The sequence below is a fragment of the Macaca thibetana genome, chromosome 3 (genome assembly GCF_024542745.1).
Source record: "Macaca thibetana thibetana isolate TM-01 chromosome 3, ASM2454274v1, whole genome shotgun sequence".
NCBI classification, from domain to species: Eukaryota; Metazoa; Chordata; class Mammalia; order Primates; family Cercopithecidae; genus Macaca; species Macaca thibetana.
The window spans coordinates 168,063,458-168,087,249 of NC_065580.1; the positions used below are offsets into that span (position 1 = coordinate 168,063,458).

The window sequence follows — 23,792 nt, forward strand, 5'->3', positions numbered from 1 at the left end:
ACAATTCTGTGGATTAGGTTTGCTTTTTAATTTTCTTTCCTTTTTCTGTACTATGCAGCCTGTTTAGTACAAACTGAGGTTGTAATAGATGGGAAAGCAAGTGATTATACATTCAGGCCACGGAGCCAAAAGTGATTTTTCCATTGTAATGGCAACAATGGACTAAGAGTCAGTGCCTTTTGGTTCTAGGACTGTTATTGTGGAGCTTACGCCAGTTGCTTAGCTGTTTCTAGACATAGGCTCTTAATAGGTCAAGAGCTTGGAAAGTTTGATAAATGTTACATTGATTTCTAAAGCTACTAGATGGTTTCTGAGATATAGTTTGATTCCAAAATATGACTCATCATCTTAGCTTATGTTTTGAATCCCATAAAAAAGGACTTTCACAGAAGTTTTGTGGTTAAAGTCCCATTGAGAGTGACAACCCAACCGTCACAAATCTGGGGTCTCCTTTCCTGAAACTGATGGATTAAGAAGTTCAGCCATTTCCACTCTTCCAAACTTATGAGGGAAATGAGGACAAAACAAATGAGTCTGGAATGAGATATGAACTGGATAATATTGGGCAATAAAATGTGTTTGTATGAAATAAAAATAGATTTCTATTTTATTAGCATTGGTGGGTTAAAAATCAAACTACTTTTAATATTTCTGAACACATCTTACTTTTAAAATGTCTACTCTGAAAATTTATTTTCCTCTGGGTGCGGTGGCTCATGCCTATAATTCCCAGCACTTTGGGAGGCCGAGGTGGGCGGATCACGAGGTCAGGAGATCGAGACCATCCTGGCTAACACGGTGAAACCCCGTCTCTACTAAAAATACAAAAAATCAGCCGGGTGTAGTGGCGGGCGCCTGTAGTCCCAGCTACTTGGGAGGCTGAGGCAGGAGAACGGTGTGAACCCGGGAGGCGGAGCTTGCCACTGCACTGCAGCCTGGGTGACAGAGCAAGACTCCATCTCAAAAAAAAAAAAAAAAAAAAAAATTATTTTCCAACTCAGACGAATAACCTAGAAGAAAATTTTAATTCACCATCAATAAGACATTCTTTTTGGTGGCACTCTTGATAAAATAGAAGAGCAAAGAAAATTTTCAATTTTAGAAAAAAACATTTGATGTGATTAGACTCAGGAGGTCATGTGAATTTCAGCCAACTGTGCCATTTTTTAAAGCCACAGGATATGGTGATGTTTTTCAAATGTACTTGGGTATGGAGGGTCAATAAATAAATAAAATAGAATGTGGAAATATATTTTTAAGTGCTTGATGTCTGATTTTCCTCCTCAGAAACTTGTCTGGATGGATAAGATTATTCTAACATCGGGCATCTGTAAGTCATGCCCAATAGTTACTTAGGGAAAAAAGACTATAATTCTGTTGTATAACTCTTTTTTTTTTTTTTTTTTTTTTGAGACGGAGTCTCACTCTGTCCCCCTTGCTGGAGTGCAGTGGCCGGATCTCAGCTCACTGCAAGCTCCGCCTCCCGGGTTCAGGCCATTCTCCTGCCTCAGCCTCCGGAGTAGCTGGGACTACAGGCGCCCGCCACCTCGCCCGGCTAGTTTTTTTGTATTTTTTAGTAGAGACGGGGTTTCACTGTGTTAGCCAGGATGGTCTCGATCTCCTGACCTCGTGATCCACCCGTCTCGGCCTCCCAAAGTGCTGGGATTACAGGCTTGAGCCACCGCACCCGGCCCTGTTGTATAACTCTTAATCTGTGAAAATAATAATTTATAATATTAATAATCATGAATGAAGAAGGGAGAGTTTCAAATCTTTTTTTTTTTTTTTTCAACTCCCAACCTGATTTCTGAAGAGTTTCTAATCTTGGCCTAAAAGTATTGACATTTCTCTTTTCTTTCTTTCTTTTGAGACAGTGTCTTGCTCTGTTGCTCAGGCTGAAGTGCAGTAGTGTGACCTCAGCTCGGTACAACCTCTACCTCTTGGGTTCAGGTGATTCTCCTGCCTCAGCCTCCCGAGTAGCTGGGATTACAGGTGCACACCACCGTGCCTAGCTAGTTTTTGTATTTTTGGTAGAGACGGGGTTTCACCACGTTGGCCAGGCTGGTCTTGGAACTCCTGACCTCAGGTGATCCACCCACCTTGGCCTCTCAAAGTGCTGGGATTATAGGCATCAGTCATCTTGCCCAGCCTGAGTTGATTTTTAACTACATAATTAATACAGGAATATGTTGTCCTTGTATAAAATAAAATCTTACAGATAAGGCTTAATTTCTTTTGACTGTAACTCATAACCCTGATCTCTTTTCTTGCCACTTTTTCCCACAAAAATTAACTACAATGATCAGACTGGTATGTTTTCTTGCAGATCTTTATTCTCTGTATTATTATTATTATTATTATTTTTTGAGATGTAGTCTCACTTTGTTGCCCAGGCTGAAGTGCAGAGGCGGGATCTTGGCTCACTGTAACCTCCATCTCCTGGGTTCAAGCAATTCTCCTGCCTCAGCCTCCCTAGTAGGTGGGATTAGAGCCGCCTGCCACTATGCCCAGCTAATTTTTGTATTTTAGTAGTGACAGGGTTTCACCATGTTGGCCAGGCTGGTCTTGAACTCCTGATGTAATCCACCCACCTCAGCCTCCCCAAGTGCTGGGATTACAGGTGTGAGCCACTACACCCGGCCTATTCTCTGTATTTATATTATATATATGCATAAATATATATATATTATTGTGTTGTGGGTTTTAAAAACACAAATGGTATCATACTGTATATATTACTTGGTATTTGCTTTTTACTTAAGAATGTGTCTCATAATTCTTCCTATATATGTACAAATAAACCTTATTCTTCTTAAATGCTGCGTAATAGCCTATTGAATACATATAATATATTTAGCCATTCTCCAATATATAAGCATAGGTTGCTTACAAATATCTTCCTGTTATAAAGTTTTGTGAACATCCGTCTCTTTGTGTGACTTTTTTTTTTTTTTTTTTGAGACAGAGTCTGCTCTGTCACCCAGGCTGGAGTGCAGTGGCATGATCTCAGCTCACTGCAACATTCACCTCCCGGGTTCGAGAGATTCTTGTGCCTCAGCCTCCCACGTAGCTGGAATTACAGGCGCCTGCCATCAGGCCCCGCTAATTTTTGTATTTTAGTAGAGACGGGGTTTTGCCATGTTGGCCAGGCTGGTCTCGAACACCTGACATCAGGCGATCCACCTGCCTCGGCCTCCCAAAGTGCTGGGATTACAGACGTGAGCCACTACACCCGGCTTTTGTGTGCATTTTAAAATTAGGGTCCAGTCGGGAAAACAGAAATCACATTAGTTATTGAGAAATATTTTAATATGGGAAATTGGTCAAAAGGAATTATAAAAGGTAACAGGTAATCACTGGAGGTAGCAGTTAACCATTCTTAGAGCTAGGAAAGGATGGAACAAAAGAAGTGGTTGGAGTCATCAGAACCTAAAAGCTTGGAGGAGGGCCCTGAACACCTTAGTTCAGGCCTATGAAGAATGTAGAGAGGGTGATGGCTGGCTGCTGCTGGATCTCTGGAGCTCAAAGAAGGGATCCCATGGTGTTGGGGCTCAAACTCCTGAGGAGGTGGCTCAAACATTGGCTATCTCAGGAGCTCAAGGGAGGGGTTCCATGAAGGTAGAATTCAGATCTCTGAGGAGAGCACTGACTGCTGCTGTGATCGGTAAGGCGTGCAATACGGCTGATTCTGTGATTGTTGGAAAAAGGATGGAGATTAAAACCACCTGCTGGCTAAAGCAATTGCTCCTGCCACGGTAAAAGGCAGCTGCTGCTGGCATGATGCTCACAGAATGGAGCAAGTCCCTTCTTCCTCTTGCCTTTGTTTCCCTCTAGTTCGCCCTGTTGGTGAAGTCTAGCAGAATCGCCCCAGTAACATGGAGTGAGTATAAAAGGGTGACTGCGTGGACAAGAAACAATAACCAGCATACATTTACTTGTTTCTCTAGTGCGATTCTGAGTCGCACAATCACTAGGTCACAGGATTCGTACATTTCAAATGTTAATAGAGACTCCCACATTATACTCTTTTTAAACTGCACGTAACAGTTTCAATATGAATAAAAGGGGACGGGGGGTAGATTTACAGAGAATATTGCCTAGAGCAGTAATCAAATTTTAACAAGACTTGGGAATACCGTCAAAATTCAGGATCTGATTGAGGAGTTCCAAGGGGCCCGAGTTGGCCTTTTGTAACAAACGCCCAGGTGATACTGATGATTGCATCATGTTGGAAGTCTAACACATTCCCATCTTCCCACAGCCTCTACCATAACATTCTATTGCTACCCTTATGTGAACTGCCCCTCTGTTGGTTCATGCCAGTTTCCTACCCGCTAAGCAAGGAACAAACCTAGCTTCTGGAAGCGGAGAAGACAGGATTTGGCGCCACGGGTCCAATGCTTGGCTTGCTATTGGCCAGGAATGACATCACTCAGACAGGCGTGGCTTTAACTGTGACGTCTCCGGCGGCGGATGGTCAGGGACACAGCGGGAGGCGGGAGCGGAAGTCGGGCAGCAAATGGACAGGGTGGGTGGCGGAAAAAGGGCCCGGGGGAAGTTATTACAGGTAGTCCTCTTCCGGCGCCAGAGGCCGGAAGTTGTGTCCCGGACGAGTCAACCGGGATCTGAGTGCTCAGAATACAGCTGCAACCGCGACCATGGGCGGGAAGAACAAGCAGCGAACTAAAGGGAACCTGAGGGTGAGTGGGGGGTGGCTCGGTCGACCCGGGAGCCTCGCTTCGAGGCGGCTGGCACCGCCCAGCGCGTTGCTGGAGGGTGTGTGGAGCGCCGCTGTGGGGAGGCGTGCTTTTGCGTGTCGAGTGTGACCTCTCTGTTGTGTGTGCGTCCCTGAGGGTGGTTTGGGTTATCTCTGAGCAGATTGGGGAATCGTGAGAGAAAAGATGTACCATGCCAGAGCTGTCCCCATCCGAGCACACACCCACAATATTCATGAAGAAATGATAATGTGTCAGGTTCACTGGAAGGTGATCTGGCCGAGGTAGAGGCTTGGTTGGGGGAGGGCGGCGCTAGGAAGAAGGAGAGTTGGGAGGATGTTAAAGTGAACCCACTGTGGAAGTTACCGCTGATTGTGCCTCTCCTTTGGGCTTCTTCTAAGCTAAAGCTCTTAGGATGGTATATTTGGTTTCTGGACTGCCTGTTACCCCTTTCCATCTGCAGTCCTATCTTCAACTCCCTCCTCTTGGCTTACTTCATCCAGCCACACTGATCTCTTCACTGTGCCTTGACCTTACCTGGCCGGCTCCCAACGCTCTTCAGTTAGGAGGCTCCAAACTTTACTCTTGCAGTCCTTCCGCACTCCCTGTTCTTCCTACTTTGTTTTAAACTCCATTGTATTTATGACATTTATTGTCTTAGTTCACTAAGATGTAAGTATTTGAAAGTAAATGTTTTTATCCTCGGAGCCTAGAACAGAGACTGGCACCTGATAGGCGCTCACTAAGTACTTGTTTAAAGACGACATTAAAGTGGATTCGTGTAAAACTACACGATGAGGGGTTTTGTAATGGTATTTTTTTATGGTGTTGGATTTATTATAGCACAGTCCAATTTTATGAGAATGCTTTTTTTCCTGTTTCTGATATAGTTATTTCTAGTGATTTCAATGTCACATTTTCTTAGATCTGTTACTTAATCTGTTTTGGAAGATAATAACAGTATTAGCAATTATAGCAACCTGTTGTGTTACTGTGCTAAGCACTTTACTTGCATCCTCATTTAATATTTTTTATTTAAATTTTCTCAATGTTTTATATTTGAAAAGTTCTTACGAGGAAAAGTTGCGAGAATGTTAGAGTGACATCCCATATACTCTACCTAGATTCACCAGTTGCTAATACTTGGTTGCATTTGCTTTCTTTCTGTTAATTTATGTATTTTGCTGAACTGTATGAGAGTTAGCTGCAGAAGTCGGGACTCTTAACTCCTAAATACATCAGCATGTATCTTCTAAAAACAATGCCATTTTTCTAGCCTGCAGCAATTATAATAATGGTTATAGCATGCAGAAACTTTGACTTTTGTGTAATACTGTAATCCAGGATACAGCCTTGTATTTAGACTTCTGTAGTTATCCCAATAATGTTCTCTTTTTTCTTTTCTTTTTTTTTTTTTTGTAAGACAGGGTCGCTCTGTCTCCAAACCTGGAATGCAGTGGTATGATCACGACCCACTGCAGTGTCAACTTCTTGGGCCCAAGAGATCGATCCTCCCACCTCAGCCTCCTTAATAGCTATGACTCCTGGCTAATTTTTTTTTTTTCAGGACAGAGTCTCGCTGTGTTACCCAGGCTGGAGTGCAGAGGCGTGAACTGGGCTCACTGCAATCTCCGCCTCTCGGGTTCAAGTGATCCTCCTAGCTTAGCCTTTCCAGTAGCTAGGACTACAGGCACAGGCCATCATGGCTAGCTAATTTTTGTATTTTTTGTAGGGACAGTTTCGCCATGTTGCCCAGGCTGGTACTTTTTTTTAAAAAAGATAAACCATTTTAACATTTGAGATCCAGTCAAGGATCACTCATTCCATTTAGTTACCATTTGGGTTTCTTTGATCTGGACAGTTTCTCAGTACTGTTTAAGCAGGGAGAGGACTGTCTTTTTTAACAACATTTGGAAGAGCCTGGGCCATTTGTTTGATTAATTCAGATTCATCTAGTTGTTTCCTTATGATTAGATTCAGGCTAAACAATTTTTAGAAGGAATTCTTCATAGATGATGAGACTTTCTCAGTGCATCACACCGGGGCACTTCGTACCCATTTGTCCCCTTATTGGTGGTATTTGTTTAATTACTTGGTTAACGTGTTGTCCGTTATAAAGTTATCTTTTTCCATTGGCCAATAACAAATAATATGTTAGTTTGAAACTGTGAAATGTCCTGTTCTTCCACAAACTTTCACCTAATGGTTTGAGCACCCTTTGATTCTTGCTGGAATCAGTTATTACGATGCTGATTTAAAAACTTATGCTTAATTATGAAAACAATCCAAGTAATGAATTAATTACTCATATCTCATTTTAAGTGTGATGAAACTGAGGTTTAGAGAAATTAGCTTGCCTAAGCTCATGTAGCCAGGAAGTTGTGGAGTTGGAATGTTAACTTTAATGTGGCAAAGTCTTCAGTAGAAGACTTTGATACTGGATTTCAGGTGTTCAGAGATAATAGACAGATGTCCGCTGTTCTTGAACTATTAGTTTGATGATACAGACACATATGTAAGCAAATATTATAATATATTAAAGAATTATGATGCAGGTATTAGAAGAAAGAATGTGGGAGAATGGAAGAGACTGGAGGAAGGCAAGTGTTGCAAACATGAGTTTGAAAGATGAGTAGGAGTTTGTCAGGCAATGAAAAGAAAGGAAGAGTTTTCAGGTAGAGAGAAAAGATTATATAAAGATCGAATTGCGAAAGGCCATCACATAGATAACTTTTTTTTTTTGAGACAGTGTCTCGGATCACTGCAACCTCCACTTCCCAGGTTCAAGCAATTTTCTTGCCTCAGCCTCTCAAGTAGCTGGGATTACAGGCATGTACCATCACACCCGGCTAATTTTTTGTATTTTTAGTAGAGACAGGGTTTTGCCATGTTGGCCAGACTGGTCTCGAACTCCTGGCCTGAAGTGATCCACCCAACTGTCTGCTCAGCCTCCCAAAGTGCTGGGATTACAGGTGTGAGCCACCATGCCCTGCCTCAGAGAACTTCGAATTTGATTTGGTACTAGGGCATGAATGATAACAGCATAATTTGGAGAAGGGAGAAGGAAGTGGGGCAAGGGAAGGAAAGAGCGGCAGGAGATAAGACTGGGAAAAGTTGAGGTTAGATGGTGAAAGATCTTGTAAGTCTTCCTTGGTTTGGTCTTTAAACTGTAGACTCAGGATTGCCACCACAAATACCTCCAGAAGGTAGGCATGAAAGAATGTAGACAAAAGTAGGCATAGTCCAAAAAAAAATAAATAAATAAGTGCCATAAATAGAATTGTTTCTTAATTTTTATTGAACTATGGGTGTAGCTTTTAACATACAAAGATCATAAGAGTAACTATATTTTAAATTTAAAGTAGAGATTTAAAAAAGTGCATTTAAAAGTAACAAGTTACTTAAATTGGAGACTGGAAATTTGATACCTTCTCTTTTGCCCCTAGTTACCACTTTTAATTCTGTTATTTCAGCCTCAACTCCTTTAGATTTTAGCAATAATTAGTTTTTTATTGTGTTTTGTAATAAAACTGTTTACACATGAGACTGTAGAAAATTCTGATATCCTAGAGTCATCATACTTAGTTTTTAGAATTATAATTCACTGACTACTTCCTTTGTGGCTCTTTATTCATGTACCAATATTGAAAAAGGTGAATTGAATAATTAATTCATTTTAATAAACTGAAAAAATAGAGAACAGCTGCTTTGCCTATGGAGTAGCCATTCTTTTATTCTTTTCTTTTTTTTTTTTTTTTTAAATGGAGTTTCATTCTTTTTGCTGAGGCTGGAGTGCAATGGTGCGATCTCGACTCACTGCAACCTCTGCCTCCCGGGTTCAACCAATTCTCCTGCCTCAGCCTCACAAGTAGCTGGGATTAAAGGCATGTGCCACTATGCCTGTTTGTATTTTTAGTAGACACGGGGTTTCACCATGTTGGCCAGGCTGGTCTTGAACTCCTGACCTCAGGTGATCTACCCTCCTCGGCCTCCCAAAGTGCTGGGATTATAGGCATGAACTACCATGCCTGACCTATTTTCTTAGTAAACTTACTTTCACTTAAAAAAAAAATAGAGAACCTTTTTTGGAATTAGTCTTAAATGCTACAGATTGAAAAAAAATGTAATGCCGGCCATCATTTTCTTTCTTGTTCACTCAATTCAGTTTAGGAAGTAGACCAGATTATTCCTTGTCAAGTGAGTTTTCCAAACACACTTTTGCTAGGTATTAGCAATTTTTTTTTTTTTTGAGACAGAGTCTTACTCTGTTGCCCTGGGTGGAGTGCAGTGGCACGATCTTGGCTCACTGCAACCTCAGTCTCCAGGTTCAAGCGATTCTCATGACTCAGCCTCCTGAGTGCTGGGATTACAGGCACACGCTACCATGCCTGGCTAATTTTTGTGTTTTTAGTAGAGACAGGGTTTTGCCATATCGTCCAGGCTGGTTTTGAACTCCAGGGCTCAAGTGATCCCACCCGCCTTGGCCTTCCAAAGTGTTGGGATTACAGGCATGAGCCACCTTGCCTGGCCGGTATGAGCAATTTGAATCACACATTTGGATAACCGTTGGCAAGCATCCTTATAGAGAAATAAGAAATAGATGAGTTTAGATGGGTTGTGATGTCAGTTTGGTGGTCAAACTGAAGCATTTTCTGTTTAGCTGACAGTAAGTTAATTTCTTTCAGCAGTTCAAATATTTTCTTTCTCTGTATCAACTAACCTCCTTTTAGTAGAAGACTACTATATTGTGTATCAGTCAAACAAAGCACTGACTGTGATTGAAAACAAAGGAGTCTGTATTATAGATTGACCATTGTATTGATTTTTATGGTTGTAATAATGTAATTTTAGCCCAAAGAGGTTAGGCTAGGCTTTGGAGTATATGGAAATGAGTGTGTCCACCCTCAAGGAACTCCCAGTCTAGAGGCAGCTATCATTAGACCTGGGCCATTGTGATTCTTAATAAATATTTGTTCAATTAATGGGTGAATGAAAGGATGGGTTCTATTTATGAGTTAATTTTACATGTTTACATAGTATACATATGTGTATACATACTATTTATATGAAAGTTGGAAATAAAATAATTCATAAAACAGCATTTATGAAAATTTTGCCACATGTGATACATTCTGATTTTAAAAGTTTTAGTCAATTTCTTTAAAATTCTGTCACGGTCCATTATATTGATATCATGAGCCACTAATGGATTGTATCTATGGTTTACAAAACATTCTAATGTTTAGGAAATGGAATAATTTCTAGGATCAGTATTGATGGATTCTTGGGAACAAAACCATTAATCTTTGGGGAATTTTGCAATAGATGAAATTTTAGGCTAGGAAAAAATAAAATAAAAGCTCATTCTGACCATGGGAATAGCCAAGGAATTATAAAGTTAAGTTTTGAACCCTTTCTGGACTCTGACTTTTTTCCTCTGTAATTTTCTTATCAGCCGTCAAACAGTGGCCGAGCTGCAGAACTCCTTGCCAAAGAACAGGGAACAGTGCCTGGATTTATTGGGTTTGGAACATCTCAGAGTGACCTAGGCTATGTTCCTGCTATTCAAGGAGCTGAAGAAATTGACAGTCTTGTAGATTCTGATTTCCGAATGGTGCTGCGGAAGCTTTCAAAGAAAGATGTCACCACAAAATTAAAAGCAAGTTTTCTTGTTTTCATAAAAATTATCAAGAAAATCCCTTTGCTAAAACAAAAGTCATTAGCATGTTTTATGTAAAGAAAAATGAACAATTGCTAAGTTCTTTTATAATTGTACTTTTTTCTGTCACACAGTCTTAAACTTAGTTGATATTTATTTTCTAGGTTGTAAATTAGTTTGTTACACTGAACTTTTTTAAACTGCTTTAGAATTTTGGCTGTATAATTTTTCCCGTTAGGAAATGTAACTTTGACCTTGTAACTTTAAATGAGGTTTTTTTTGTTTGTAGATGTTTTATTTCTTAAAAAACAACTGAAGAGTTTCTACCATAGTAGTCTGTGAAGGAGCTCTTCAAACTAGTCTCATATGGCATAAACAGAAATAGTGTATTCTCCTATTACATAAATAGACAAAGCTTCCAGAACAGAATAATTAATAGCCAGTATTATGGTTGTTAATCCTAATGATGTTAAATAATGACTTGCTTTTAGGCTATGCAGGAATTTGGAACCATGTGTACAGAGAGAGACACAGAAACTGTGAAAGGAGTTCTTCCATATTGGCCAAGAATTTTTTGCAAAATTTCACTTGTAAGTATTAAAACTTTGCTAGTTTATTTCTGTTGTATATTTTTTGGTTGGAGTCATGGACACTCTCAAATTTATAATGTTGATTTTTTGGTGAGGGTTATTAAATGTTATGTCAGCATTGTTTTGCAGATTGAATTGTTAACAGTTCAGAAGAACGTGGATATGAAAAAAGAGGTTGGGGCCTGGTATGGTGGCTCATGTGTGTAATCCCAGCACTTTGGGAGGCTAAGATGGGCAGATCACTTGAGGTCAGGAGTTCGAGACCAGCCTGGCCAACATGGTGAAACCCTGTCTCTACTAAAAATACAAAAATTAGCCGAGTGTGGTGGTGGATGCCTGTAATCCCAGCTACTTGGGAGGCTGAGGCAGAAGAATCGCTTGAACCCGGGGGCGGAGGTTGCAGTGAGCCAAGATTGAACCACTGCACTCCAGCCTGGACAATAGAGCAATACAACATCTTTAAAAAAAAAAAAAAAAAGATTGGATTGTGTCGGGTTAAGAAGAACATTTAGGAAGTCTGTTTTCAGAAATTAGATTGTTACTAGAGAATTACCCTGGTGCTTTCCAGTTTTAATAAATTTTGATGATTTTATTCCTTGTATATTTGCTGCAGAAGAATGAGAGTGAGTTGCTTAATTATTAGAGACCCAACCTTTTTTTTTTTTTTTAATTGAGATGGAGTCTCATTCTGTCACTCAGGCTGGAGTGCAGTGGCGCAATCTCTGTTCACTGCAACCTTGTCTCCTGGGTTCAAGTGATTTTCCTGCCTCAGGCTCCTGAGTAGCTGGGATTACAGGTGTGTGCCACCATGCCCTGCTAATTTTTTGTATTTTAAGTAGAGACAGGGTTTCACCATGTTGGCCAGGCTGGTCTTGAACTCCTGATTGCAAATAATCCACCTGCCTCGGCCACCGAAAGTACTGGGATTATAGGCGTGAACCACCAGGCTCGGCCTCAAGGCCCAACTTTGAATCTGTCTTGAATACAATCCTGTCTCATTGGGAGAAGGGGAGAAAGAAAAATTAATAAATTATTTTATATAGTTTCTGATTTAAAAACCTCGAAGTTATTGATTTAAAAAAATGATTTCAGTTTAGCTTAATGCATAGGTGAATTCTTGGTAATGGGTCATTATAGCATATCCAGAAGTGTCTGTGATTGTTTTTATGGGCTAGAGCTATTTTAAATCACATTTATATTTTTAATAGGATCATGACCGTCGGGTCCGAGAAGCCACACAACAAGCTTTTGAAAAACTTATCCTTAAAGTAAAGAAACAGTTGGCTCCCTACTTAAAAAGTTTAATGGGATATTGGCTAATGGCTCAATGTGATACTTATACACCGGCTGCGTTTGCAGCAAAAGATGCATTTGAAGCAGCTTTTCCTCCAAGCAAGCAACCTGAAGCCATAGCATTTTGTAAGGATGAAATTACAAGTGTAAGTTCTGGAATTATTCTGAATCTTTTTTTTTTTTTTATTTTAAGTATTTAACAGTTATAAGCATAATGACAGCTTTTTTACTTGGGATTGTAGGGGAATGAGTAAGTATAATATTTCCAACTGAAGGCTGAGCGCGGTGGCTCACGCCTGTAATCCCAGCACTTTGGGAGGCTGAGGCGGGAGGATCACGAGGTCAAGAGATTGAGACCATCCTGGTTAACATGGTGAAACCCTGTCTTTACTAAAAATACAAAAAAATTAGCCAGGCGTGGTGGTTGTAGTCCCAGCTACTTGGGAGGCTGAGGCAGGAGAATGGTGTGAACCCAGGAGGCGGAGCTTGTAGTGAGCCAAGATCGTGCCACTGCACTCCATCCAGCCTGGGTGACAGAGCGAGACTCCATCTCAAAAAAAATAATAAAAATAAAATAAAATAAATATTTCCAACTGAAGATTGCCGTTTTAAAATTCTGTTAGTAAAATTGACCATTTTGGATCTTTAACAAAATTAACATTTTGGATTGGATCTTTCTACAGTATTTAAATTTTCCATTTTAATTTTGAAGTCTTAATTACATTTTTAAAAAGTAGACATGTTTTATATAATCTAAACAAATAACATATCTAAAAATCTAAAATTACTTTCTCTCGTGTTTCCATGATCAATATATATATACAGATCTACCTTAGTGTCTTTTTATTGGATCTCTGGTATTACTATACATGGATGTACTATAGTTTATTTAACTCTTTTTGTATTAAAGTACATTTGGATTTTTTTTCCAATTTTTATCATAACAAATGCTACTTCAGTAAACATTTTTAAGTAGATCTCTTAATACCTTTGTGGGAGTAATACTTACTAGAACTTCTAGTAAGCATATGTTGGGCCAAAGGATAAGAACATTAAAAATTTTTATAGATAATGATAAATGGCCCTTCAAGGCCAAGTAAATTTATACTCCCATTATCAGATGAAGTTTCTCCACACTGGGCCAATGCTTTTGCCATAACTTTCTCATAAAAAGTTATCAACCATACCTGTTTGTGGCTTTCAGTGTGTCCGTTTCTAGTAGTGTCTCATTTCTTCCCCCTTCATTTGCTATTCCCGGTATATGCACTAGAAAAACCAGACAACAAAGTTGTTAGAATTATATTGAGAAATAAAAGCAGATGGAGTAGGAGTGAGGAGGAAATTGATAATTTTTAAATCTTTGCTTGCATTTATTCCCTTATTTAGTACTCCTATGTTTCCACAACACCCTGTGTATAACCCTGCTTAAACATGTCCATCTGACCCTCTCTCCCCGCTCTCCTTTTTTCTTTCAATTAGCCGTCCTCCCTGTGGCTCTCCATTACAATTTAAGTTCAGATTTCTTGTCTTGCCATACAAGGCTCTGCATGATCAGGTCCCTGCTTACCTATCTAATCTCTTCACCCAGCATCCCCCAACATGTTACTTTTTTTTTTTTTTTTTTTGAGATGGAGTCTGTCTGCTGCCCAGGTTGGAGTGCAATGATGCAATCTCAGCTCACTGCAACCTCTGCCTCCCAGATTCAAGTGATTCCCCTGCCCTGCCTTAGCCTCCTGAGTAGCTGGGATTACAGGCGCCCACCACCACGCCCGACTGATTTTTGTATTTTTAGTAGAGACGGGGTTTCACTACATTGGCCAGGCTGGTCTCGAACTCCTGACCTCGTGATCCACCCGCCTCGGCCTCCCAAAGTGCTGAGATTACAGACGTGAACCACCACTTCCAGCCTCCCGACACATTACTTAATTCTAGTACCCCATTTAGGTTCTTCCATTCTTCATTTCTCAGGTGTACCAAGTGTATTTTTCTAGGGAGATGGTTTGTAGCTTTAATCATATGCTCAAATGGAGTTCTCTAACCCATCTGTAACTTAAGAATCATTGGTTGATTTAAAATGCCAAGTCATAAATGTTACAAGAGTGAAGTGTCATGAGTTTGGACGCTAAGAGCTTTAGGAAATGAATTTTGAGACAACTAATTTGGCTCTTCATGGGCTTTAAAAAATAAATTTGTTCTTGGCTTTGTCATGGATGGATAACTGATTATTGAACATATGGGTTATTTCTTCCATTTTAGTTTCCCTTTAGTTGGCTATGTCACAGTTCATTATGGCTATTGGCGTTGAACTGTCTCAAGTTCCAAACCCATGTATTAGAGAGGAGTTAGGCAAATGAAAATAAAAATGTCAGCATTATAGATAGTATATCATACTGTCTGTAAGACATGGGCTCTGGTTCACACCGTTAGTTCTAGTCCCACTCTGCCATCAGCTAGCAACTAGGTGTGTGACCTTGGGCAAGTTTCTGTGCCTTCATTTTGTAATCTATAAAGCAGGAATTAACTTGTACTTCATGGAGTTAAGAGGATTAATTTAGTTAATGCCTAAAATGTGCTCAAAGCTATACCTGGCACATGCAAAAGCTCAATAAGTGTTAGTTATTGTTACTGCACTTATTTATGCTGATAAAGCAGTTCCTGGAACAGTGGACTCCCTTGTGTTACATCCCAGGAGGAAACAGACTTCTCCACATTTGAAAACCTCATACCTTCCTCTGTGATGGAGCAGAGCACAATGTATGGCGTTCTTTGTGGGCAAGCAGGCTTACAGAAAGAGGGGAGAGGAAAGCAGAGCCTAATTTCTCTCCCAGATTCATATTCACTTCATTGCTGTGTGCAAGATAATTGGAGGAACAAGTGGTCAGGAGTATTTATAGTTGCGTGGGGAAGAAGTATCTATCCTTTTTATTCCAAGAGCAGCTAACCTTGGGAATTGATAGGGAAAGAAAAATTGGTAAAATTCATACCTTTCAGTTTTGCTATTTGATTCTTCTCTTAGGTAAGATGAGGTTTATGGGGATTTTTAAAATGGATTTTATTTAACTAGGCTCTGTCTGTTCACCATTGACAATTCAATAAAACCAAAGGCTTTGGTATTTTACCCCCTTTGTAGGTGCTGCAGGATCATCTTATAAAAGAAACACCTGATACACTCAGTGACCCGCAGTAAGTTGTATTATTTCATTGTAACTCATGTTGAGGATTTATTTTACTCATAAGTAATCAGATGATTTCATTGTGACTTTTCTTTGAGACAGAGTCTCACCCTGTCACCCAGGCTGCATTGCAATGATTCAATCTCAGCTCACTGCAACCTCCATCTTCTGGGTTCAAGTGATTCTCATGCCTCAGTCTCCCGAGTAGCTGGGATTACAGGCATGCACCACTGCACCTGGCTAATTTTTTTATATTTTTCATAGAGTTGGGGTTTTACCATGTTGGTCAGGCTAGTCTCGTACTTGTGACCTCAAGTGATCCGCCCGCCTTGGCCTCCCAAAGTGTTGGGATTACAAGCATGAGCTACTGGACCCGGCCCAATGTGACATTTTTAAAAAGAAGGAATAATATATGTAGAGATGAAAACAATATAATGCTATATGTGAGATGCTGTATTAAGTGCTTTTACTTGCAAGCTGTCCTGCTATTTAACTTGAATTATCTGGGAGCTACACATTTGGTTGTATTAGAAAGAGATATTTGTATATGTTTCCTGCATTTACTTTTTGACAGTTGTAAGAGGAAGTTGTTTAAGGTCTGGTTGAACATAGTTGAAGAATATAAATAGTTCTGTTGAAAGAGTAGTAAAGTATTTTGTTTACTTTTATATTCTAATTAAAGTTTTAAGAGTCCTTGAGGGAAAATAGTCCTAGATGGCTTGATATCCATTCCCTGGGATCACCTTTGTACATGCTACTAAGAACAGTATACTTTCTCACTTATCGCAAGCCTTGGCTTTTCATCTACTTTCACTTTGTATTAGTAGTAAAGTATGTGATTAAATTTCTTTGTATGTTTACATTTTGAGGGTCATTAGCACGGGGAAATAGAAGATAGAAATAAAGCAACTTTGGTACATACTTAATGATAAAATGTTTTAAAATGGAACTACCAGATATATAGTTTGGCTTATTCTAAATTTTTTAATATATTTATTTTGTTTTATATCAAGAACTGTTCCAGAGGAAGAAAGAGAAGCTAAATTCTACCGGGTTGTAACTTGTTCCTTATTGGCATTAAAGAAATTGCTTTGCCTTTTACCTGATAATGAACTTGATTCTCTGGAGGAGAAATTTAAGTCTCTTTTATCACAGAATAAGTTTTGGAAGTATGGAAAACACAGCGTACCTCAGGTATATTAATCTTTTTTATCTTAAGACATTTCTCTGATTCCGTAGCCCCATCTTCTTAGTTTATGTTTTATGTTTATTGTTTATATTTAGAACTCTGCAAGCACATCTCTGTGGTAGGCCATTCATTTGCTGAATTACTTCTCTTACTAGAATGTTACTCTGTTTTTACTTTTTTATTTAGTTTGGGCCTCAGATTCAGAATTATCAGTATGAATTACCATACTCCTTTGTTCATAGCACCTTAAAATTGGTGTGTGCAAGTCTCTTCTCATTTAATGTATTTATTTTTTCCCTTTTGTCCATCTCTCCATTCTCTGCTTTCACTGGCTGACTGCTCTACTATGTTTAATATATGTGCTTTTGTTTGTGCAGTTGATTCTCATCATTCGTAGTAGTTACGTTCTATAAACTCATCATGAATACTGACTTAGTGAATACTGAGGCATTGCCCTTACGGCAAATAAAGGGTTAGGTTCTTGTGAGCCTCTATTCACAGCATTTTTGTCAGTTGATAACTGATAAAACCAGTACGTAACCTTGTTTTATGTGTGTTTCTGTTTAAAGCCACCATTTTTCATAGCTGTTATTGATTCATTATCATTGAACTCACGGCCAAGAGCACTAAAACTCATGCCTGGATAAAGCATATCTTACACATATTTTCTTTGGAAGGCACATCACAGCATTCTTGTGCTTAGATACAATAGACAGCACTTCAGTGCTGCTGCTTGGAGGCGATTTAAAACATGAAATCACCAATCAAAAGCACAACAATTTGAGAAAATACTGTGAAAAGGACACTTTTTTACAGTATGAGAACTGAAATAAGGGAATGTTGCCTTGTTCAGCCTCAGCTGGGAATGTGCACGTGGGTGACTCAAATTTTTTGCCATTCTATGCATGTCCACAAATGACTGCAAGACACTGCAAGTTTTTGTTGTTGTTGTTGTTGTTGTTTTTGTTTTTCCAGACAGAGTTTCGCTCTTGTCACCCAGGCTGGAGTACAATGGCGCAATCTAGGCTCACTGCAACCTCCGCCTCCTGGGTTCAAGTGATTCTCCTGCCTCAGCCTCCCAAGTAGCTGGGATTACAGGCGCCCGCCACCATGCCTGGCTAATTTTTTAATATTTTTAGTAGAGACAGAGTTTCACCTTGTTGGCCAGGCTGGTCTCAAACTCCTAACCTCAGATGATCCGCCCACCATGGCCCCCCAAAGTGCTGGGATTACAGGCGTGAGCCACCACACCCGGCCTAAGACACTGCAAGTTTGATTTTGGGGTTACAAATACATTTTAGCAAGTAGGTGAATTGGCAAATATGGGATTTGTGAGGATTGACTGTATTTTTGAAAAATGTGCTTTTGTGTGTGCTTGAGTTTTTAATTCACATAAATAGTACTGTGTTATATTTTATTCCATTTATTTTTATTTATTGCTTTTAAAAAACGATCTCTCATGTTCCTATATGTACAACTGATCCATGACTTCTACCTGCCTTGTAGTATTCAGAAGTTTGCATGTACCTATGTGTTTCGCCTGCCCATTCCTCCAGTGATTGATCCTGATTGCCTCCAACTCTTTGCCTTCACAAGTAATGCAGCAATGAACATCTTCATTTATGTGTCCTTGGATCTTAAGAAACTGTCGGAATTGCTGAGTCAATAAAGTGTGTGCATACCTAATTTCCTAAAATAGTGCCAGATTGCTCTCCTGAATGGCTGCGTTACTCTAGACTCAACCATCAATACATGATGACTCCTATACTGCATAATCTTATCTTCTAGCCTTTACTAGGCAGCATTCAGCTGCTTAATTTTTCATTAGCCTAATAGGAATTCAGGTGATACCTCTCTTTAATTGGAATTACTTTCCTTATTGGTGATTTTGCATCTCTTCAAGAATTTTTAGCATGTTTTCATTTTTGTGTTTCTTGTTCATTTTTCCTTTTTGGAGTTCTCTTTTTCTTTTTATGCAGGAGTTCCTTTTATAATCTAAATATTAATCTTTTTGTCTTTTTTAAAAATTCCAATCTCATGACAGATTATCTTTTGTCATTTTTAGGCAATGCAAAAAAGCTCCCATTCTGTCACCTCTGCCATGTGTCTTATGTCAGAAACAAATCTTAATTTTGATGTGATCAAAGTCACTGATTTTTGCCTTATGAAGGCTATTCCCACCTTTAAGTCATAAAGATATTCTTATATTTTTAATTTTTTTAGCTTTATAGTTGTAGGCTTTATATTGCAGTTTTACCTTTCTAATAAAATCTTTACTTCATCAGTAATCTACCTTTTCATTTGGTGTTAAGTATGAAATTTTTCTTCATATATGGTGAGTCAGTTTTCCTAACATTACCTAGTAAACTGTTTATTCCCTGTTCATCTGTGGTCATGTCATTACAAGACATTAAGTTCTTAGATATTGCTGGGCACGGTAGCTTATGCCAGTAATCCCAGAACTTTGGGAGGCCAAGGCAGGTGGATCACTTGAGCCCAGGAGTTCCAAACCAGCCTGGACAACATGACAAGATCCTGTCTCTACAAAAAAATAATTAAAAAGTTAGCCAGGTGTGGTGGCATACTCCTATTGTCCCAACTACTCAGAGACTGAGGCAGGAGGATCACTTGAGCCCAGGAAGTCAAGGCTGTAACGAGCCTTGATTGTGCACTCCAGCCTGGGGGAAGAGCAAGAACCTATTTAAAAAAAAAAAACAAACATACATTCAGAAATTTGCCTCTAAACTGTGTTCTTATGCATTGGTCTCTGTTTCTTCTTATATTGGTGCCACTGTCAGTATGACATTATGATATGTCTTTTTTTTTTTTTTTTTGAGACAGTGTCTTACTCTGTCACCCAGGCTGGAGTGCAGTGGCATGATCTCAGCTCACTGCAACCTCTGCCTCCCAGGTTCAAGCCATTCTCCTGCCTCAGCCTCCCAAGTAGCTGGGGTTATAGGTGCCCGCCACCTTACCTGACTAATTTTTGTATTTTCAGTAGAGACGGGTTTTGGCCTGTTGGCCAGGCTGTTTTCTTGAGACGGAGTTTTACTCGGTTAGTCGGGCTGAGTATAGTGGCACAATCTTGACTCACTGGAACCTCCACCTCCCAGGTTCAAGTCGTTCTCCTGCCTCAGCCTCCCAAGTAGCTGGGATTAGAGGCACCTGCCACCATGCCTAGATAATTTTTGTATTTTTACTAGAAATGGAGTTTCACCATGTTGGTCAGGTTGGTCTCGAACTCCTGACCTCAGGTGATCTGCCCACCTCAGCCTCCCAAATGGGATTACAGGCATGAGCCACTGCGCCTGGCTTTGTGATATGTCCTAATACCTGCCCAAGTTAGTCACATTTTTTGGGTTGTGTTCTTTTTTTTTGAGATGAAGTCTCACTTTGTTGCCCAGGCTGGAATGCAGTGGCACGATCTCAGCTCACTGCAACCTCCACCTCCTGGGTTCAAGCGATTCTCCTGCCTCAGCCTCTCAAGTAGCTGGGATTACAGGCACCCGCCACCACGCCCAGCTAATTTTTGTATTTTTAATAAAGACAGGGTTTTGCCATTTTGGCCAGGCTGGTTGCAAACTCCTGACCTCAGGTGATCCATCTGCCTTGGCCTCCCAAAGTGCTGGGATTACATGTATGAGCCACTGTGCCTGGCCAGAACTTTATTCTTTCATAAAATTTTCAGTAAAGTTGGGCTGGAAGTGGTGGCTCACGCCTGTAATTCCAGACCTTTGGGAGGCCAAGGCGGGAGGATGACTTGAGGCCAGGAGTTTGAGACCAACCTACACAACATAGACTCCATCTAAAAAATGTAAAAAAATTAGCTGGGCACAGTGGGGAGTGCTGGTAGTCCTAAGTACTTGGGAAGTTGTCGTGGTAGGATCACTTGGGCCTGGGAGATTGAGGCTGCAGTGAGCTTTGATTGTGCTGCCACTCTACTCCAGCCTAGGCAATAGAGTGAGATCCTGTCTTAACAAAACAAATTCCAGTACATTTATTGAATTTCTAAAAAAAGTCTAACTAGATTTTTAATTGGGGTTGTACTCAATTTATAGACCAATATGGAGAGACTTGCTTTCTTTATGTTATTGAGTCTTCCTATCCATGAACTTCTCATCTCTTTGAATTTTTATTTTTTTATTTTTTTTTTGAGACAGTCTCACTCTGTTGCCCAGGCTGGAGTGCCGTGGTGTGATCTTGGCTCACTGCAACCTCTGCCTCCTGGGTTCAAGTGATTCTCCTGCCTCAGCCTCCCAAGTAGCTGGAATTACAAGCATGTGCCACCATGCCTGGCTAATTTTTGTACTTTTAGTAGAGACAGGGTGTCACTGTGTTGACAAACTGATCTTGAACTCCTGACCTCAAATGATCCACCAGCCTTGGCCTCCCAAAGTGCTGGGAATACAGGTGTGAGCCACCATGCCCAGCCTCTCAATTTATTTGGGTACTTAAAAATATCTTACAATAATTCTAAAAAAATCAACTTTATTGAAGTATAATTTGCACACAATCCTGTAAAATGCAGCCGTTTTTACAGTTAAGTTTTGACAGATGTATACACCCATCTACATGTATATATACCCATATAACCACTACAATAAAGAAATGGAACTTTTTTTTTTTTTTTACCCAAAATGCGTTCCTTTTGTCCATCCAAGTCATCCTCTGCCTTTATCCCAGGCAGTCATTGATTTGCCTTCCATCACTACAGATTAGGTTTGTCTTTTCTATGCTTTCATATAAATGGAGCTAGACATTACTGTCTATGTAGCTTCTTTTGCTTAGTGTAATGTTTTAAGGTTCATTCATGTTGTTGCATATATCAGTCCATTTTATTATTTAGTTTAATATAGTTTTCATGTGAACATATGTTTTTATCTTTCTTGAGTAAGGAGGGGAATTGATATGTCATATGGTAAGTATATCTTTATAGGAAGCTACCAAGATGTTTTCTAAAGTTGTAGTACTCTTACCAGCAGTGTGTGAGATTTTTAGTTGCTCCATATCCTCATGTTTCATATTGCCAGCCGTTTTAGTTTAGGTCATTCTCCTGGGTATGAGATCAGGGATTGCAGTAGCTCGTGTGTCAAATCTGGCATATCTGTTTTTGTTTTTTTCATCCCCATCCCCATGGACACAAGGGAAACATCTATTTTTGTAGATAGTTTTATGTATTATCTATGGCTCCTTTACTTCTACAAAGCAGAGGTAAGTAGTTGCAACAGTGACGACATGGCCGGCAAACCCTAATATATTTCTGTCTCTTTGTAGAAGATGTTTACTGACCTCTGGAATAGAGGTTTCTCATTGTGGTTTTACTTTGCATTTCCCTGATGACTAATGATGTTGAACATCTTTTAATGTGTTTATGGGCCAATTGTATATCTTTTTTTGGAGGTGTCTATTTTAATCTTTTGCTTATTTTTTATTTCAAGAACTTCTACTTGGTTTTTTATATTTTCTGTTTCTTAGATGAAATTGTCTATGTTTTCCCCATTGATCCTCATCGTATTTTCCTTTACTTTATTGAGTATAGTTTTAATAGCTTTTTAAAATCCATGTCTGATAACATCTGGGTCATCTTGGGGTTGCATCAGTTAACTGTCTTATCCCTTGTGATGAGACCACATTTTTCTGGCTCTTGGTATGTTGAGTAATTTAAGATTGTATACTGGACATTGTGAATGTTATGTTTTGGAGACTGGATTATTTTATATTTATCCAAAGGGTATTGTTTTTGTTAGCAGGCAGTTAACTCGATTAGACCCATTCCAAACCATTATGCCTGTGGTGGGAAATGGCTTAGCTCTCAGTTCATTTCTTGTTTTAGCTTTAAGCTGCTTCTAGTTTACTTGAGGCCAGGAGTTCAAGACCAGCCTGTGCAACATAGTTAGACTCATATCTCTAAAAAAAATTTAAAAATTAGCTGGGCATGGTGGAGTGCACATGCATAGTTCAGAGATAAGCTGTAGATTTAGGCTGTTAAAATACAGAATATAGAGGTTCCCTTCTGTGGTCTTCTCCGTTGTAGAGTCCCCCATCACTTTCCTGCATCGTCCCGCGTTATCCTGGCCTTCTTTCCTGGTTCTTCTAGTTCCTCTGGCCAGAAAGATGTCAGTCTTTCAACTGAAGTTGTAGCTGGTCCTGTGCCTTTGTGATGGTGACCACAGCCACGTGTGGGCAAGGCTGCCAAAATTGGGATCTCAATCTACATGGATCACTTACTCCCAGTTTGATTCTCTTCTAAAATGCATCTGTATTTCAGTCTCCAGAGCCCTCAGGTAGTTGTTTTTTGTGTGTGTTTTATCCACAGAGCCTCCTTTTAGGAGGATTGATATATTGGGCTCTTACTCATCCCTATTTTTTTGTCCATTTTAAAATTGCAGTTTGGTTATTTTTGAGTTGCAGGTGTGCTGTATTTATCCTGAGTAGAAGTATTTGTCAGATAAAAGTAGGATGAATGCTTTCTTCCAGTATGTGACTTGCCTTTTAATTTCATTCATGTTTTTGAAGAGTAGATGTTTTGATTTCGATGAAGTTTAATTGATCTTTTTTTTATTTTACGGTTGTGCATTTGATGTCTTATTTTTTATTTTTATTATTTGAATGGCCAGTTACTAGATTGATGTCTTATCTAAGAAATCTTTGCCTAAGTTTGCAAAGATTTTCTATGTTTTATTTTAGAAGTTTTATAGGTTAGCTTCGTGTAGTGGATTTAGAGTTATTTTTTGCATATAAACTGAAGGTGAGAGTCAAAATTAAGTGTTTGGTTATGTAGTATTCAGTTGGTGAAAGACTATCCCATCCTTATTCTGACACCTTTGTCAGAATTCACTTGACCGTATATGTACAACTTTAATTTTAGACTCTGTTCTGCTCCATTGATCTGTAAATCTATCCTTAAACCCAATACCATGCACTCGATCATTAATGTTTTATACTGTGTTGAAAACTTCCAACTTTGTTCTTTTTCAAAATTCTTTTGGTTATCTTAGGTCTTTTGCATTCTAGAATAATGTTTTACAGTCTGCTCAGTCCTTATGGTTTTTGTTTCTTTCATGAATGAGTGCTTGAAAAGCAAAGCAAAATTTTCTTGATTTTTCTGATGTTTTATGATCAAAGTTTTTCAGCATAGCTAGAAGTTTGCTGTCTTTGTAAATGTCATGTCTT

General features: G+C 39.4%; 1 protein-coding gene across 1 annotated transcript in view; it reads left to right on the top strand.

The window, feature by feature from the left end:
* Window positions 1-4,508: 4,508 nt before the first annotated feature.
* The window catches only part of LTN1 (listerin E3 ubiquitin protein ligase 1), a 67,023-nt gene continuing 47,739 nt past the window's right edge, over window positions 4,509-23,792 (top strand). The window contains exons 1-6 of the mRNA XM_050784704.1: window positions 4,509-4,700; window positions 10,171-10,374; window positions 10,866-10,964; window positions 12,173-12,403; window positions 15,388-15,440; window positions 16,444-16,624. Of these exons, the coding sequence (XP_050640661.1) occupies window positions 4,659-4,700; window positions 10,171-10,374; window positions 10,866-10,964; window positions 12,173-12,403; window positions 15,388-15,440; window positions 16,444-16,624 (810 nt within the window). The 5' untranslated portion in view covers window positions 4,509-4,658. The remainder of the gene's footprint in view (window positions 4,701-10,170; window positions 10,375-10,865; window positions 10,965-12,172; window positions 12,404-15,387; window positions 15,441-16,443; window positions 16,625-23,792) is intronic.